The 14999-nt window shown below is 47.4% G+C and overlaps 2 protein-coding genes across 2 annotated transcripts in view; both read right to left on the bottom strand.

Annotated features, from left to right (window-relative positions):
• Positions 1-14999, bottom strand: part of ssh (Protein phosphatase Slingshot) — a 296033-nt gene that overhangs the window by 250485 nt on the left and 30549 nt on the right. The window lies entirely within an intron of this gene.
• LOC149362612 (uncharacterized) lies at positions 7449-14329 on the bottom strand. The gene is made up of 6 exons (XM_089573128.1): positions 13647-14329; positions 13426-13565; positions 13206-13308; positions 12316-12392; positions 10567-10786; positions 7449-8995 (listed from the first exon to the last, which is right to left on the bottom strand). Exons 1-6 carry the CDS (start codon positions 13834-13836, stop codon positions 8910-8912), a joined length of 816 nt encoding a protein of 271 aa, XP_089429254.1. The 5' UTR covers positions 13837-14329; the 3' UTR covers positions 7449-8909.

Raw genomic sequence — 14999 nt, 5'->3', positions numbered from 1 at the left:
TCAGCCACGTTGCTGAACACACTCGTCGGAGTAGATTCCCGAAAATCACTCTATAATTGCTGCGTAAAACGAACTAACCCGTTTCCTGACCTTCACCTGAGCTTTGCAACGGTCACACGTAGTGTTCTAGGATATAACAGGCGAGAAGAGGAGAAGGCGAGAAGAAAGCGATCCCTAACCCCGCCATTCACGGAGCCACGTTCATCTGAAGAAGAGGGTTCGCTGCTTCAGATTCCCGTCAGCGTTTCTTTTCCCAAGCGACAACGCAACGTGGAAGCCAGCCTGCGCAGCCCGTAGCTGCCGAGCGTGACGCCAGGAATTTCGAAGAAAGAGCACCGAGCCCCAATGCACGCTTCCCGAGAAGTTGGTCCTCGCCGCACAGCGCGCAAGCTGTGCCGTGCGGCAGTTTCCACGAACGCCGGGCTCCTCGAGCGACAGCCTGCCGCACCACCTCGATGGGGCCAAGGCGTTTGATGCAGACCGGAGTATATTAGCTACCCGACGCAAACTCGCCACTCTGTGACGCGCTACGTTCTCACTCCAATTTGAACTTTCCGCTCTGCTTTTACGCTGATCTCTCTCTTCTATAATTGTAATCACCTGTGGTAGCTTTCCTTTCTCGTTCACTGAATGAATGTAATGGCTTGCGCTTGATCTTCCTCTTCAATGAACTGCTCAAGGCCGCACTTTAAAAATCAGAGGAAACTCTGCATTAGACCCTAATCAAACAAAGCTGCCCCTCAGTTTTGATTCCTTGAATAATCCGACGCTTCTACATCCCCGCAACGACTGGAATGAAGTAACCTAGCGGCATATGTCCTCGAGAGCCGCATCACTTCTCTCTCAGGAAAAGCTGTGAAATGTTTGAGGCTCGAATTTTGCGACAGCGAATATTGAAGAGACAGTGGTGATATAGAGACGAATTTTTTAAGGAACAAACAAGGAATACTGTATTAACTTTACGGGTACAGATACGCAAAGAGTTGTCAGACGGAACACAGGACACAAACGTCTTTCTTCCTTGCCGTCGAAGAGGACACTGTCTTGCCCAGGGGGCCCGGCCGTTTTTCCCTGACCAGGCCGTTTCGCGCCGAAACACGCCTCGCAGGCGCCGCCGACGAAACCCGATCCCGGGCCACACACAAACGTAAAGGAGGGCACACGGGCGACGATGAACAGAGGCACGAGTAAACGATGCCGTTCGTGGAAGGAACACTCTCCCTTCCCCGAGAAAAAAAAAAGGAATACACAACAAAAGCGAACGTTTTCCTGCTTAGGCTGCAAGAAACGAAACGATGGAAGCATGAAAAAATGAACCAACGCTGAGGCAGCGATCGAATATCGAGCGTTAACGCATCTAACATACGTCACCGGTTCAAATCCCTGCCGCGAGCTGCGCTTTAACTGAGCTAGTAAGTTTATGCTGCACGAACGCTGAACCGTACCACACCATCATGAACACTCTGCAGCAAAAGTGTTGGCCCACAAATTTCACACAAATGTCGGGACTAAGTGGCACGATTTGGACGCCTGACGGACAGGGATATGTACACCGGATCGACATAGCTTACTTTCGAATTGCGGTGCTCGGGCATCACGCTGTCGCCTGTTTATTATTTCAATCCATTATGCAACCACCTCGGTTACCATGGCAACCACTGGGATACAGTGTCGTTGTTATGGAGGCCGCCATCTTGGATTCTATCCGTGGAATGAGCATAACTCGGAGGCTCGAAACGCTCCACAAATCAAAGCAGCGCAAACAAAACGACGACGACAGAGGAAGAAAGACAAAAACACGCGTCGACTACTACCAAACGAAGCGCGGTTTATTTGCGTAAGCAACATACACCGATGGGAAAAAGCATATGATTAAAAAAGCCATGTGTATTAAAAAGCTAAAAAAAACAAAATAATTCGGACACAGAAATTAAGGGACTTAAGAGGCCAGCCAGTCTAGTTCCTTATTAAAAAGCGCGATTGAAGGCGTGCTGGTGCAATTGGTTCCCCTTTGTGAATAGTGAAAGCTTCGTTAATTTCTCTGGCTGTTTTTTTTCCTGATAACTTCATAGAACGCGCGTCTGGTGAAGCTTCGGGCCGCAAAAATAAATTTGTTTATTTGTTTATTTCGCTGTCGTCGTCGTCTTGTTCGCGCTGCTTTGGTTTTTCGTGATGAACCAAGCCACAAGTTGCCACTCTTCATCAGTTCGCTGGATACATATACTTACATGTAAACTTACACGGCCGTCCACAGCACAAGGTGACAGTTACCTGTTGCATTTCATACTAACTAATCAATCGTCATCGGCGTGAGCGAAATCAGCAAACGTAAAGTTAACCTACCCCGGTGTGGGAACACTGCATGACGTTGAGAAAAGCACTGCCTTGTGATTCGACATATAGTCCACGATATCAAACTCAGAGATAAAGAGGAAAACAAATTTGAAACAGTCATTTGTCTCGTCCTGCAAAACTATTTAGTGGAAGCCAGAGGACAGCCAGAAAAGTGGTACGGTTTTAACGTACAGTTAAACCAAGTATACGTGCACGCGAAAGCACGCGTTCAGCCTGATTGGCTGATGATTTTGCATTGCTGGGTCGTCGGCACGTCCGGCGACGATATCAGTGGTTCGATAGCTGTATTAGTTGATGAAGACGACGACGTGCAATGCACAGCGCGAGAGTGTGTTGCAGTTTAGCACGAAGCGTGATCGGCTGGGGCGACAGCATTCGCAAATATCCTATAAACCCCCAAGGTTCTTTCTTTTCGTCTGCAGCTTGTGGCATTAGATTTATTAGGGCCGCACCTAGTGTGCGGAATCACAGGCCGTAGTATCCAAAACCGTATCCATATCGCACGTTCCCTGTTAGAGACAGTGTCAGATGAGGTCAGTCAAGTGGCTCTTTTTCAGACTGATCTGGCGAAAGCTTTTGATAAGGTGCGTCATGATTTTTCGTTTGCAGTATTAGAGGGTATAGAAACATTGGTGATGCCTTGCTTAAAGGCATACAACTATGTTATGAAGCGACCACTAAAATACTGTTAAAAGTTTACCAAATCTATTCCACTTAAAACATCTTTTCGACAGGGCTGCCCCCTATCGCCTTTGTTATTTGCTTTATACCGTGAGCCCCTACGTCGTAGTATCATGAATAACACATCAATTCGTGGCTTCTCACTATCGCAATGTGAAATTAAAACTGCGGCTTATGCTATAACGTTGCCCTTTTCTGTTCTGATAAAAAGAGTGTGCTCGAGGTTTTGCACGTAAATGAGCAGTTTTGCAATAGTTCGGGTGCGTCTCTTAACCATGATAAATCAGAGAGGGGTTCTGGGTAGGTCACTGAGGTACAAAACGAAGCTTTTCTGGAGGCATCAAGTGGGACTCCGAAGACTTACAGTATTGGGGGGGGGGGGGGGGGGGGGCTTCCTTTTGTCAGTATCGTATCCTCACTGGAATTCTCAAATCTCGTTCGTCAGGCGACAAACCCATGCTTGGATGGGCAGGGAGCTATTTGTATTTGCACCAGAACAAGTTTGCAATATCTTCATGGTTTTGAAGCATATCTATGTCATGCAGGTACTGCATTGAGCAATAAAGTACAGGAAACGCATAGAATATTTCCTAATTTTGTGTGGCGCTCTGAATGGGAGCCTATGCGTCGAGACAATTAGTTTCTCCCTCTGGAGGCTGGCCCACTGTTCATATTACTGAGGGACCTTTCCCCGCTCAAAGAATACCGGGAAATTTATATCGCCCAGTACGACCAAGAAAACAGCGAGAACGTCCCGTCCAAAGCTTCGCGACTACCCGTGAGCACCGCGTTTCAGTGCGTGTCGAAACACTTACCGAACCACATACGTTAAAAGATAATGGTCGTTCCGTTGTGAAAGCCGCTGGCCGATACGATCCAAAACGCCACGCAGCGGTATCATTCAGTGACAAGCAGCGCCCTATACCGCATTCAGGGACACCTGCGGGTTCCGTCCAAGATAAACGACGATGCGCAACGGATGGACGAAGCCACTCATATATCTAACCATACGTTCTTGACATCCGGCGATAGACGGTCCCGCACGCTGATAAAACTTCGCCTGATTGCAGGCTAATTTGTCTAGAGCATTTGCGCGATATACGCTCCCAGCATCTCAACACCGAACGCCTCGGCCCCTAAATGATGCCTATCGTTCTCCATATTACGGAGCACGATATTGCAGCACTCTCACCAAAAACAAAAAACAAAAACGCTTCTACATCGGCTCTACTGATAACAGCCCTAAAAAAATGAAGATTATCTGGACATCTAATAACTAAGCTGCACGAGTACACTGCGGCGCGATCCGGAGAACACTGAAGATAGAGAGAGCACGGACGGCGAGTTAATGAACAAAATGCAGAGAACAATTAAGATCTGCCCCGTACATTCAACAAAAGCCGAGCTGCGATCATGCAACCCAGTGACCGTATTTTCCGGATTTTAGTCCGCACCTACATGGTGTATAGTCCGCAGGGGCTATTTTAGGTCTAAGATAAAACGCTTTTGCTTAGACAGACAGCATCCCGTATATAATCCGCAGGGAGGAATTTCCCGCGAAAGGGGGAGGGGGGGGGGGGGGGGGTTAACCTGAAGATTTCGCACGGCCAAATGCAGCCGCAGTCGGATCCCGTTTTTTTTTTTTTTTACTTCGACAGTCACTCGACGCTTCTTCGGCTCTGGCAAAAATATCTTAGAAATCAAATCATGTTCAGCCCGCACCCATAGACAGCCCGAATCATGCGAAAGATCAGCTTTTAAGCATGTAAAGTCCGGGGAGTATAGTCCAGAAAACACGGTATATACACGCGCTACATGCAGTACTGGAAGTAACGTAGCAAAACCCGCCGATTGCACCCGATGTTGTTGTTATCTTCGCGGCGGGCACCTGAAGACGGTGAGTCAGAGACTGGTCCGCATCACGCGCCCGCGAACCGAGGACGCCCGGCAGTGAGTCAAGGAATGTCCGTTTCCACTTGCATGCACTCCGCGTGCAGCGTCCAGTTACAGGCGCTTCCATACATGGCCGCACTTTCAGCAATCTACACGACGGCGCACAGTCACGCGCCTCCCGCGAGAGCAGCCACACACACCACCCCGCAAAAACAAGAAAGCTGCACGAATTAATTTGTAATACGTTTACACGGCGACATTCGGCAGCATGGGTGGATGCTCGGTATTTCATGGCAGTGCGGCGGAGCCCTCAGCCAGACATGCAGGCAGGGGGGCGCTGAGCACAAATGTCCTTGACACGAATTCCTTTTTTGCTTTTTTTTTCCCGCTGCACGTGAACGCCGAAGACAGCAAACGGAGGAACGTCCGGAAGTGGAATCGGCCGGATGTGAACGCACATACAAGGACGCTCTACAGGAAGCGCACGCGATAGTCGCACCTATATGCCGGGCAGGCTCGCGAGCGTGCCTGCTGCCCGGCGCTTTAATACAAGGCGTCGGTAATCAGAACAAACTGCCAGAGAAGAACCGACGAACACGGGGCTACATGCATTCGTCGGGAATGAAATTAATTGGTAAAACAACGACAATTGGGTTATAGTGCTCGCGTCACTGCTTACGCATGCCCCCCTTCAGCCGAAAGCTCTGGCGGCGTCACCCAAAGGCTCGTCCTACGGACACTGCGCTGCGCCAGCCTCTTCCCTCTCTGCGCGCTGGCAGATGCGATACCGTGCCTCATCGACCGGTAGGAGATACGCTTTCGGAAGAGCGCCAACAGAGAGCACACTAAGGATGGCGAAATTGGCGCGTAATAAAATTTCGCCACAAAGCGGTACTGAAAAAGAAAAATATATATATAAAGGGCGCACGCTCCGCTTAGCCACTCCTGTAGGAAGCCCCGTAGTAGGGGGTTAACGAAAGCCTCCGCCACACACTATAGATGACCCCACGGCGCGCAAAGAGGGCAGGGCGGTGATTTACAGCGATTATGGCTGCTCAGCTCAATTGCTTATCGTTTGCTGCCCATCTCATGTTAATGGCATGCGCGAACTGTGACCTTCTTGTTGTCTATTCTGTATCCCGTGTCGTAGCTATGCTCTATTTTTTGCGAGGATTCATGTCTTCGTTTTTCGCAAGATTTCTTCCCTAAGCGAGCACTGTAAGGCAGCCACCTATTCTTAAGTGTCCACGTAAAAAAAAAAAGAAAGGAAAGGGCAGCACGGGGCAAGGGGAGAACGCCAAGGTCTATTCCTGCAAGTGAAGCTTTCACTAAGCACGACAAAATTTGCGCGAAGGAGATGCAAGCACGAGTTCTAGTCACCATCTCTGCGTAAATGTAAGAATTTTTTTTATTTTTTTTTTTACAGGGTTTATCATCCCGAAGCCACTCACGGGCTACGAAGGATCGACCCGTACTGGAGAGCTCCGGGTTTATTTAAACCCCTGTACGTCACACGGCCACTTTCAAAGGCAACTGAGTCGAGAGCCTTCCAGACATTCAATCGCTACCGAAACTCGAAGGAGTTGTTGGGCCGCTCCTACACGGCAAACTCGATCGCCGTTGAGAGATTCCATCATTTAGCCATCAACCAAAAAGTTTAACCTGAAAAGGTTCAAAATCAATGCTTATTCGTTTTCGTTGCTTGCTTATGCTTATTCGTTAATGAACTTTCTGCTATCAAGGACAAGTTTTAGTACAGCATTCATGCACTTTTGAGGAAGTTGGCGTTGGTTGCTTTTCTATCGCTGGCAACAATGGTATTACGCTTGCTGGCGTTTTGTAGCCCTGCCTGCCTATTTTTTTCTGCAAAATAAGTTGTATATTTGGAAGATCCACATTTTCCAGGGATAAATTTTTTCCCGCTTTGCGTTCCTGCGAGTGCTCAGTGTCCGAGAGTACACGCTCCCGCTGCTCGGAGGCCCTCGAAATCCTGACAGAGCTCCACGCTGCTCCGCTGACTCGATGGCCATCGAAGCCGCCCGTGTAGCAGCGCTGAATTGGCCTTTGAGTCGACAGACTATCTGTTCGAGGGCCTTCGAAATGACCGTTTGACGAGGGGTTTTAAACCACCTCGGATTACGTAACGGGCGCTGACATCGCACATCACACGATTGTTCCAGTACTATGCCTCCATCGAAATAAGGCCGCCACTGCCTAAAAAGAGCCCGCGACTCCGAATCAGCAGCCGAACGTCAAAGCCACAAAGCCAAAGCAGCGGTTAAATGATGTGATGCTAGAAGAATGCTGGTGATAAGAGGTTGCTGCTCGCGCACAACGAGAGACATCGATCGGCCCCACGTACGTCCGCTTCTTCACTAAAGAGAGATGGCTTTCGGTAACTGACAGTATATGTATATGGCGCATTAATTGTGACCTGGTGTATTATTGTGAAGTAACGCCCCCCCCCCCCCCCCCCCCCCTTATGTAATGCCAGACCACCCAGGGGTCTTTAAGGGTCAATAAATGATGATGATGAGCTGTCACGCATCAACAAAATGGCCGCATGACAAGCGAAAAACACGTGCGATCAATGCGTTGCTAATTCACTCCCGCCCCTTTTGCCGATTATGTGGAAGAAACCTGCGTTTGCCAATGCGACCCGTAACCAAACTGACTCTGCTCGTCGTCTTCCTTCAAACAAGCAAGAACGAACGGACTCGGCCACTGGCGACGACGTCCGTCGCTTTGCTTTCACAGACTCCGTATTCCGTCCACTCGCAGCCTCCATCCGAAAGGCCAATATTTATCCACGGCGTGCGCAGAGAAGCTCAGGGGGCAGCACGGCGAGCTACCATCCATGGGCGCACCGAACACGGGCACAACCATCCGCTGGCCGGCAAATCCGAAGAGCTCTCACCCGAAACTTCAAAGGGGGTAAAAAAGAAAACGAAAAAATAAAAGACAGGAAAGCCGGACGTGATACCTGAGGACCTACGAGTGCAGAGAGGGAAAAGCTGTTCGCAAAGCCCTTCCACCCTTACAAAAAAATTTATGGTGCTTCTGCAGAATTTTTGTTGCTCAATCGCATCACACACAACGTACATTCTGTGGTGTTCGTGATGATGTTTGTGTGGAGCCCTTGTCGAGGCCCTCCAGAAAATTCGCCGCCGATTGTCTAATGTGCATGTGTTGAATTAATGTGTGATGAGGATATGATGTATCCTGTGATGGATTTATGGTGAAGACTTGTGATGATGTTTTGTGGAATGTTTCCAGAAAATTTGCCGCCGATTGTCTGATGTGCGCGTGATGACATATTATCTGATGAGGATATGATGAATCCTTTTAAGGGATTTCTGGTGATGATGTTTTGTGGGAAGTTTCAAGGTAATTTGATGCCGATTTTGTGATGTGGATGTTATGGAGTTTGTGATGTGAATGTGATGTCCGATTTCGTGGTGTGGATGTGATGTCTGACTTTGTGATGTGGATTTGATGCTTGATTTCTTGATGTGAATGTGATTTCCGATTTCCTGAAGTGGATGTGATGTCAGATTTTGTGATGTGGATGTGATGTCAGATTTTTTGATGTGGTTCAATGCCTGATTTCTTGATGTGGACGTGATGTCCGATTTTGTGATGTGGATGCGATGTCAGATTTTGTGATGTGGTGCGATGCCTGATTTCCTGATGTGGACGTGATGTCTGAGTTTTTGATCTGGATGTGATGTCCGATTTTGTGATGCGGATGTGATGTCAAATGTTGTAATGCGGATGTAATGTCTGACTTTTGATGAGATTAGCGATGACAGAAATAATTTTAGAAACATTGTCACCATATGATTTTATCATGCAAGAAGCGCATAACGGTGGTAAACACCCAAAGAATAGATGAATGCTGCTGGCAACCAGTACACTGATCAGGTATAGCTTTTAAGTACTAATTTATTTCAAAATGGTTACATCAATCAATTGCCTTGTCATTTTATTTCCCTGGACACCATTGATGAAAGGCTTGTCCTTATCTGTTGTACCGCCACCCCAGGAAATTTGGAGCATGTGTAGCCTAAAAAAACAAAAGAAAAACAAAGTGTAGAGCACCTGTAGCATGCGCATGCTCTGAATTCAATTTCAAGGGATCAGGTCCTTGCATCGGACTCTGATTGTGGTTCAAGAACATAAGCAACATTTATGGAACGAGGTAATCGTAAAAAAAGAGTGGAAGCAGCAAAATGCGCATTTTACCCGTCATTACCATTTCATCCATTTAAGAGGAACACAAGGGAAACATAAAAACCTAATTTGATAAAAAAGCGCTTGGAGGAGGACGAGTGCAGAACCGCATAGGATATTAAGTACCTGCATAAGAGCTTTAGTGCTAAGATGCTCACTGCTGCTATAGAGGAGGGAATATCTCTGGCACCTGTGCATCCACAGTCTTAGTTCGGCGAGGGTAAGAGAACATGCATTGCTCGAAGCGTAGCCGTACGTTCCAAGAAAAAAATTAAAGGTGCAGTGAAGAGGAATCTGAACTCGTCTTTTTGCCGCGGGAACTCAATCTACACGTTCCGAGCATACTTAGAAACTTCGACTTATTGCCCTGTGCGGCCGATTTCCCTAATTAAATCGAATTGACGTGCGGCTCCCGCCTTTATTTTTTGAATTCTCCCCGTACGGTGGGCGGAGTCGACCAACGCGTGGAGTGCCTTCCAGCCAGCTCCGTGGAGGCTTTGCTTTCGCTTTATTTTGTTTTTAGGTTTCCGTGAACAAATAGTTTCATTCGCAGATGATATGGCCGCAAAATAAGCCCGCGGAAATAAAAATACGAGTGGGCTGTTTGCTTCTACGGATTACTACGTATTACTCCGCCGATGGCAGAGCGGCAAGCCGCCACGGGACTGGGTGAAAGGCACTCCCCGCGTTGGCCGACTCCGCCCACCGTACCGGAAGAATTAAAAAAAAAAAGGCGGGAGCCGGACGTTAATTCGATTTAATTAGGAAAATCGGCCACGCAGGGCAATAAACCGAAGTTTCTAAGAATGCTCGGAACGTGTATATCGAGTTCCCGCGGCAAAAAGACGAGTTCAGATTGCTCTTCCCTTGCACCTTTAAGTATTCTGAATTTGGTCACAGTGCATTTCACTGCACGTTATAATCACGGCATCAAAGAGATGACATTTGAATTTATCTCAGAAGGACAAAACGTTGTTTAGTGTCCTGTTTTCTCCTTGAAACCTTTTTTCTCAACGTAATTAAACTTTCTAAAACGAATTGTGCGTACTTTTTGTGGATCGATATGGATCCTTCCCTGAAGACTTTTCCCAGCCTTCCAGAAGGAAAGAATTAATTGTCTTCGTATTGCATGCTCCACAGTAGAGATTTTCTGACGTTCCGGTTATCACTAAATACAGCACGATATGCTGCAGGTTGTAACATTTCACGTGCTTTGGAGAACCTTCTGTATACAAAGAAATCTTAGAGTATCATTTACTCACAATCTTTAAATTGATTTCTTTAAGAGGTAAGTAAGTAAAATGCCCAAATACATATTTTCGTTATGTAAGAGTAAACTCTGAGACTCCTTTGCAATGCTCCTGCCGCGAGTCGAGGCTGAAATGATGAAATGCACAGACATACCGATAATGGCGCCAACTCGGTCCGAATCAAGAGCTTCTTTTTTTTCTGCGTCTTTGTTGGCATTGCTGCCTTTGCCAGTGAGCGACTTGCCACGGAGTTCATCCATTGTGAATACACTACGCAGGAGGTGGCGGGCGAACTTGCAGGGTTGGCCTCGGCAGTGAGCCAGCAAACGGTCGATGACCGTTTGGTCCACGCAAATCCCGTTGCCGATTTCCACCTGCGAAATAAAGTTTCAAACAATACCTTGATAAGCAAGTTAGCATACTTGCAAAAAGGGACATCAAATGTGAACCTTACTCCTTCAGCTAGGTCGTTATTTAGAGCGACCATTAAAGGTTCTTCTTTGCTCAACAAGGTGGAGGTACGAGCAAATGTGTGCTTCCTTCTCATGACAGAAAAACTAAGGAGAGTAACCAAGAACACCAGTGAGACAGAGCAGCCATGTTGTACGCACACGGCAACAACCCAGCGTGGGCAGTATCGGAAGTCACGCTACCTGTAGCTTATTACTTGCAGGTCGCCAGCCGTTGCTGAAATTCTCGACGTTTCACGCTATGAGAGACGTTGTAGAGGAGGTTTCCGAAATTTCACTAACATAGGATTCTTTAACGTGCACGACACCGCACAGAACAGTGGGGCCTTGGGCTTCGCTTTCATCGAAGCGCGGTCGGGATCGAACCCGCGTACTGGTCAGCCCGAGGACTTCGGGTCGGGTTCTGGCCGCGGTGGCCGCGTTTTGATAGAGGATACAACTTAAGTCGCAGTGGAGCTCCGACCAGATTGAGGACCGCCGCACAGAATTTGTCTACGACAAAAAAGAAAGGAATGTAGACACCTGACTTTTGGTGGATGTTTTTTCTTGGTAATGAGGCGTAAAGCATTATTATACATGGATTACCGCGTGGTATCCTAACACAACCGATAAATAATTTGCAATCGAATTTCTTTCTCGTGCTGTTTCGGTATCGGTTTCAACAGCTGAACGATGGCTGTGACCTCAAAGAGAAGTTACAGGTCACGTGAGGCATGAAAAGATAAAATTTAATCGGTGCTTCTCCATACGTTGTCTTCAAGGCTCGAAGAAGGTTAGCTTCAGTACTGTAGTAAATTAAAGTGACGAAACAGTGATTATATCGCAGTTTTTCCATGTCTCAGGTGACCTCTAACCACACTTTGACGTCACAGCCATCATTCGGCTGTTGTACGCATCATTACAAAGAAGAAAACATGCCACCAAAATTAGGTGTCTATAGCCCTTTAATGCTCTTTTTTACTTAAGCAAGAAGGTAATTACAATAAACAAATTGCGTGCTCTAAGATTTTGATACCTTGCTTTTTTAATTCACTAAAACATTAAAACATTTATTTATTTTACTGTTGTGATTGGCCAGTTTTGGAATACAAGATGCCGTGCACCGTGGCCGAGTGTTAAGAACTGCTGTTCGTTTTAAGGTCTATCCGACTAGCGGTAGTCGAAATTAATTCCGAGTACTCCACTACGACGTCCCTAATAGGAAACGTCGCTTTGTTAGGTAAACCCCGAGGTATCATATGCCATTAAATTTACTACTCACTAAAACTCCCACTGCTGGTTCGTTCGTCCACAAGGATTGCAGTTTCCCAGTACACAGCATGTAAAGTAGGCCCTTCTAACTTCAAAGCAGTATGAAATTATCTCAAAAAATGTTGCGATACATATTCCAATAAACTTGAATCCACAATGCGAGAAAAAAATTAACCATTTACCTTTGGGACCGCAACAGTATCTGGCTCACTTCTTTGCGTCAGAATTTTTTCTAGTTTTTTGACCATCTTGTATGATTCTGCAAAAAGAGAAACGATCATAAAACATGTTTTGGGAGGTCTGATAAATCAGCCTATAAAGCCATTCAATACGCAGCGCACATTAGATCACGATAAGTTGCAGAGTTCTAAAATGTTTTCTGGTCAATGAATACAAGCAAGAAAAAGTAAATAAATGCAACCAAAATGGTTTAAAAAACCAACCAGCGATTTTTGACTCATATTTCCTTTATTCTACAAGAAGAGACTGCTTGGTTAAGAAGTTCGATTATTGCATCCTCGCCATATTGTATCCACAGGGGCACGCCCACGGTGTGAAAATTGCCAATACAAAATACTTCATGGTCAAAAGTGTACCCAACATGTACAAAATTGAAATCTTATAAAGAGGGTGACATGAAATGGCTAAAGGCTGCGGCGGATTACTAGCTTGCGCCTTAAACACACGAGATTTATTACAGCCCAATGAAGACGATTTCGATAAAGTACTCAACAGTAGACGTTTATGCCACTTGATCAGTGCTACTGCAAATCACGGCAGCAATCATGTTGGAAAGGAATGCGCGGAATGTACGAGATCCCTACAGTGTTTCCTAGGCTGCTAAAAAAATTGTTCATTCGGTGATGTTGCCGGCAGTGATGTAGGCACTGCATCCTCTAGGGTGGGAAGAGAGTAAGCTTAAATATGCTAGCCGTCTAAAATAAATCTCTAAAATGTCATTGTGCTCTAAATTTATTTTGAACTCTGGTTAGCTACACACAAAACCACAAGCCACAAAATTTCAAGGCACAGCAGAAAAGCTTACAAAGAAAAGACATGTGAAGTGACTTACTGTAGTTATTCTCAGCGGAGGCAAGCCTTTCTTCCAACAATTCAATCTGCTGCTCCAGGTTTGGTATGCGCTCTGCCGCGCCACAACTGCAGTCAGCTGATGCCTGCATCGATACGATGTAGTACGATTAGAAGATCAATGAATTAAGAAATTCAAAAGCAATGCCAGCAATTCTTTTTACTCAGCAGCCGGAGATGGGAGAACGGGGAACCACACATACTTTTTGCCTCTTCGGTGGCGGCTCTGTTGTTGGCGGCGGCTCTCTTGTTGTTGGTGGCGTCTCTGTGTTGTCCGGGACGGCACCTACTTCAGACTCCCGGACGAGTCTCGTACGTTGGCGCTCCATTGCGCGCATCGTGCCTGCATTTCATGCGACGCACCAAATCATGACAGAGTACTGGCGTTCATAAATGTGGCCGAAAAGTAAATGATGACACTTACCGAAATCCAGAAGGGTTGCCGGCGCTGGTGGCTGGCCGGCTTCCCATTCCACCATGACTGTTGTTCCTCGTAGCTCATCTATGGCGCTTTCCTTTGTTAAAAGCGCCATACCCGCCTCAGCGTCTATGGCACGTACCGCATAAACGTCCCATTTTTTCTCTTCGTTCCATTTTACTAGAACATGTGTCATTTTGGGGACAACGAGGGTAGCTGGATTGCAACCAAACCGTTCTCACTCTACCTTCCGAAGAGTGGCTCGTGAAAATGCGGCGGACTTTTAGAATGTTAGACAAAATCACGTGACGATGGTGACGTACCGTGTCTGCGTGCGTAAGTGGGGAGGGGGTGATGCGCAGTCCCATGTCAAGAACTATGCAGGGAACTTTACTAGTTTTGTATTTTGTAAATAGTGTGCAAAGCTCTCCCCTGTCCTTTCTTGCTGTCGCTCCCCTCTATACTTCTCCTCACTATCCTCTCCCTTTCTCTTGCCCTTAGATAGCAATTGCCGCGGCCGGAAACACTCTTTTGCTTCAGCTTTTTTTCTATTTTCTTTTAAAAATAAACCACTACCACCACCACTGCAGTACCGGTTCTGGGAGCCCAGAGTGAGCTTTTTTTATTTTTTCATTTCAAAAGAGGTGGTTGGAAGGCGAGTGAGCTTCTCAAGCTGTCCGCTGTAAGAGCAGTGCTATCATCTGTTCGGTCCCGCCGAGGAAGAGTGTGATTTTTCCTGTTTCTTGGAAGAGATATGGGGGGGGGGGGGGGGGGGGGGGGCTTATCGATTGTTATAGTATTGTAAAGGGGCGAGCATGGAAGCGAATGCCGAAACGGGTCACCGACGTGCCCTGAGGAGGGCGCGGGAAGGGGCGCCCGTAAAGCGACAGTACACGTTGCTGGCGGGAGTCAAACTGGCTCCTCTCCTTGGAAAGCGAGGGAGCGTTTATTTCCCTTTCCCTTCTTCCCCGAGCGGCTGGGCGCCGCTGAGACGGCGCCTGCGGTGTAGTTCGCGTCCGCTGACTTGGAGAATCGTCACACTCCTCCCTTTGTTATGAAGCCTGCTGCACGGCACTGGTGTCGAGCGGCGCTTGTTTACGCCTCTATAGGCCATAGTAGATAACAGGCTTCCGGACCCGGGGAGACCGACGAAGCTGGGGGTGCAAAGGGGCCGCACTTGACTGCTGTTGCCGCGCCGAGGCTGTTGTAGACGGCTCGGTGCTTAATGAGCAGCGAGGTGGGCACAGCTGTTCCGTGTCCGTTGTCGCTGCCAGTGCAGGAAGAGGCTCCTCGTCGTCGGAGAGAACGCCGGGGGTCCTTCGCGGTCGCACATGGTCCGCGTGTCTGTTTCACAGCGTT

This window comes from Amblyomma mixtum, chromosome 2 (genome assembly GCF_055824585.1).
Source record: "Amblyomma mixtum isolate Tamu chromosome 2, ASM5582458v1, whole genome shotgun sequence".
In the NCBI taxonomy this organism is placed as follows: domain Eukaryota; kingdom Metazoa; phylum Arthropoda; class Arachnida; order Ixodida; family Ixodidae; genus Amblyomma; species Amblyomma mixtum.
The sequence above is the reverse complement of the archived record's forward strand: the minus strand, read 5'-3'. Positions and strand labels throughout refer to the sequence as shown.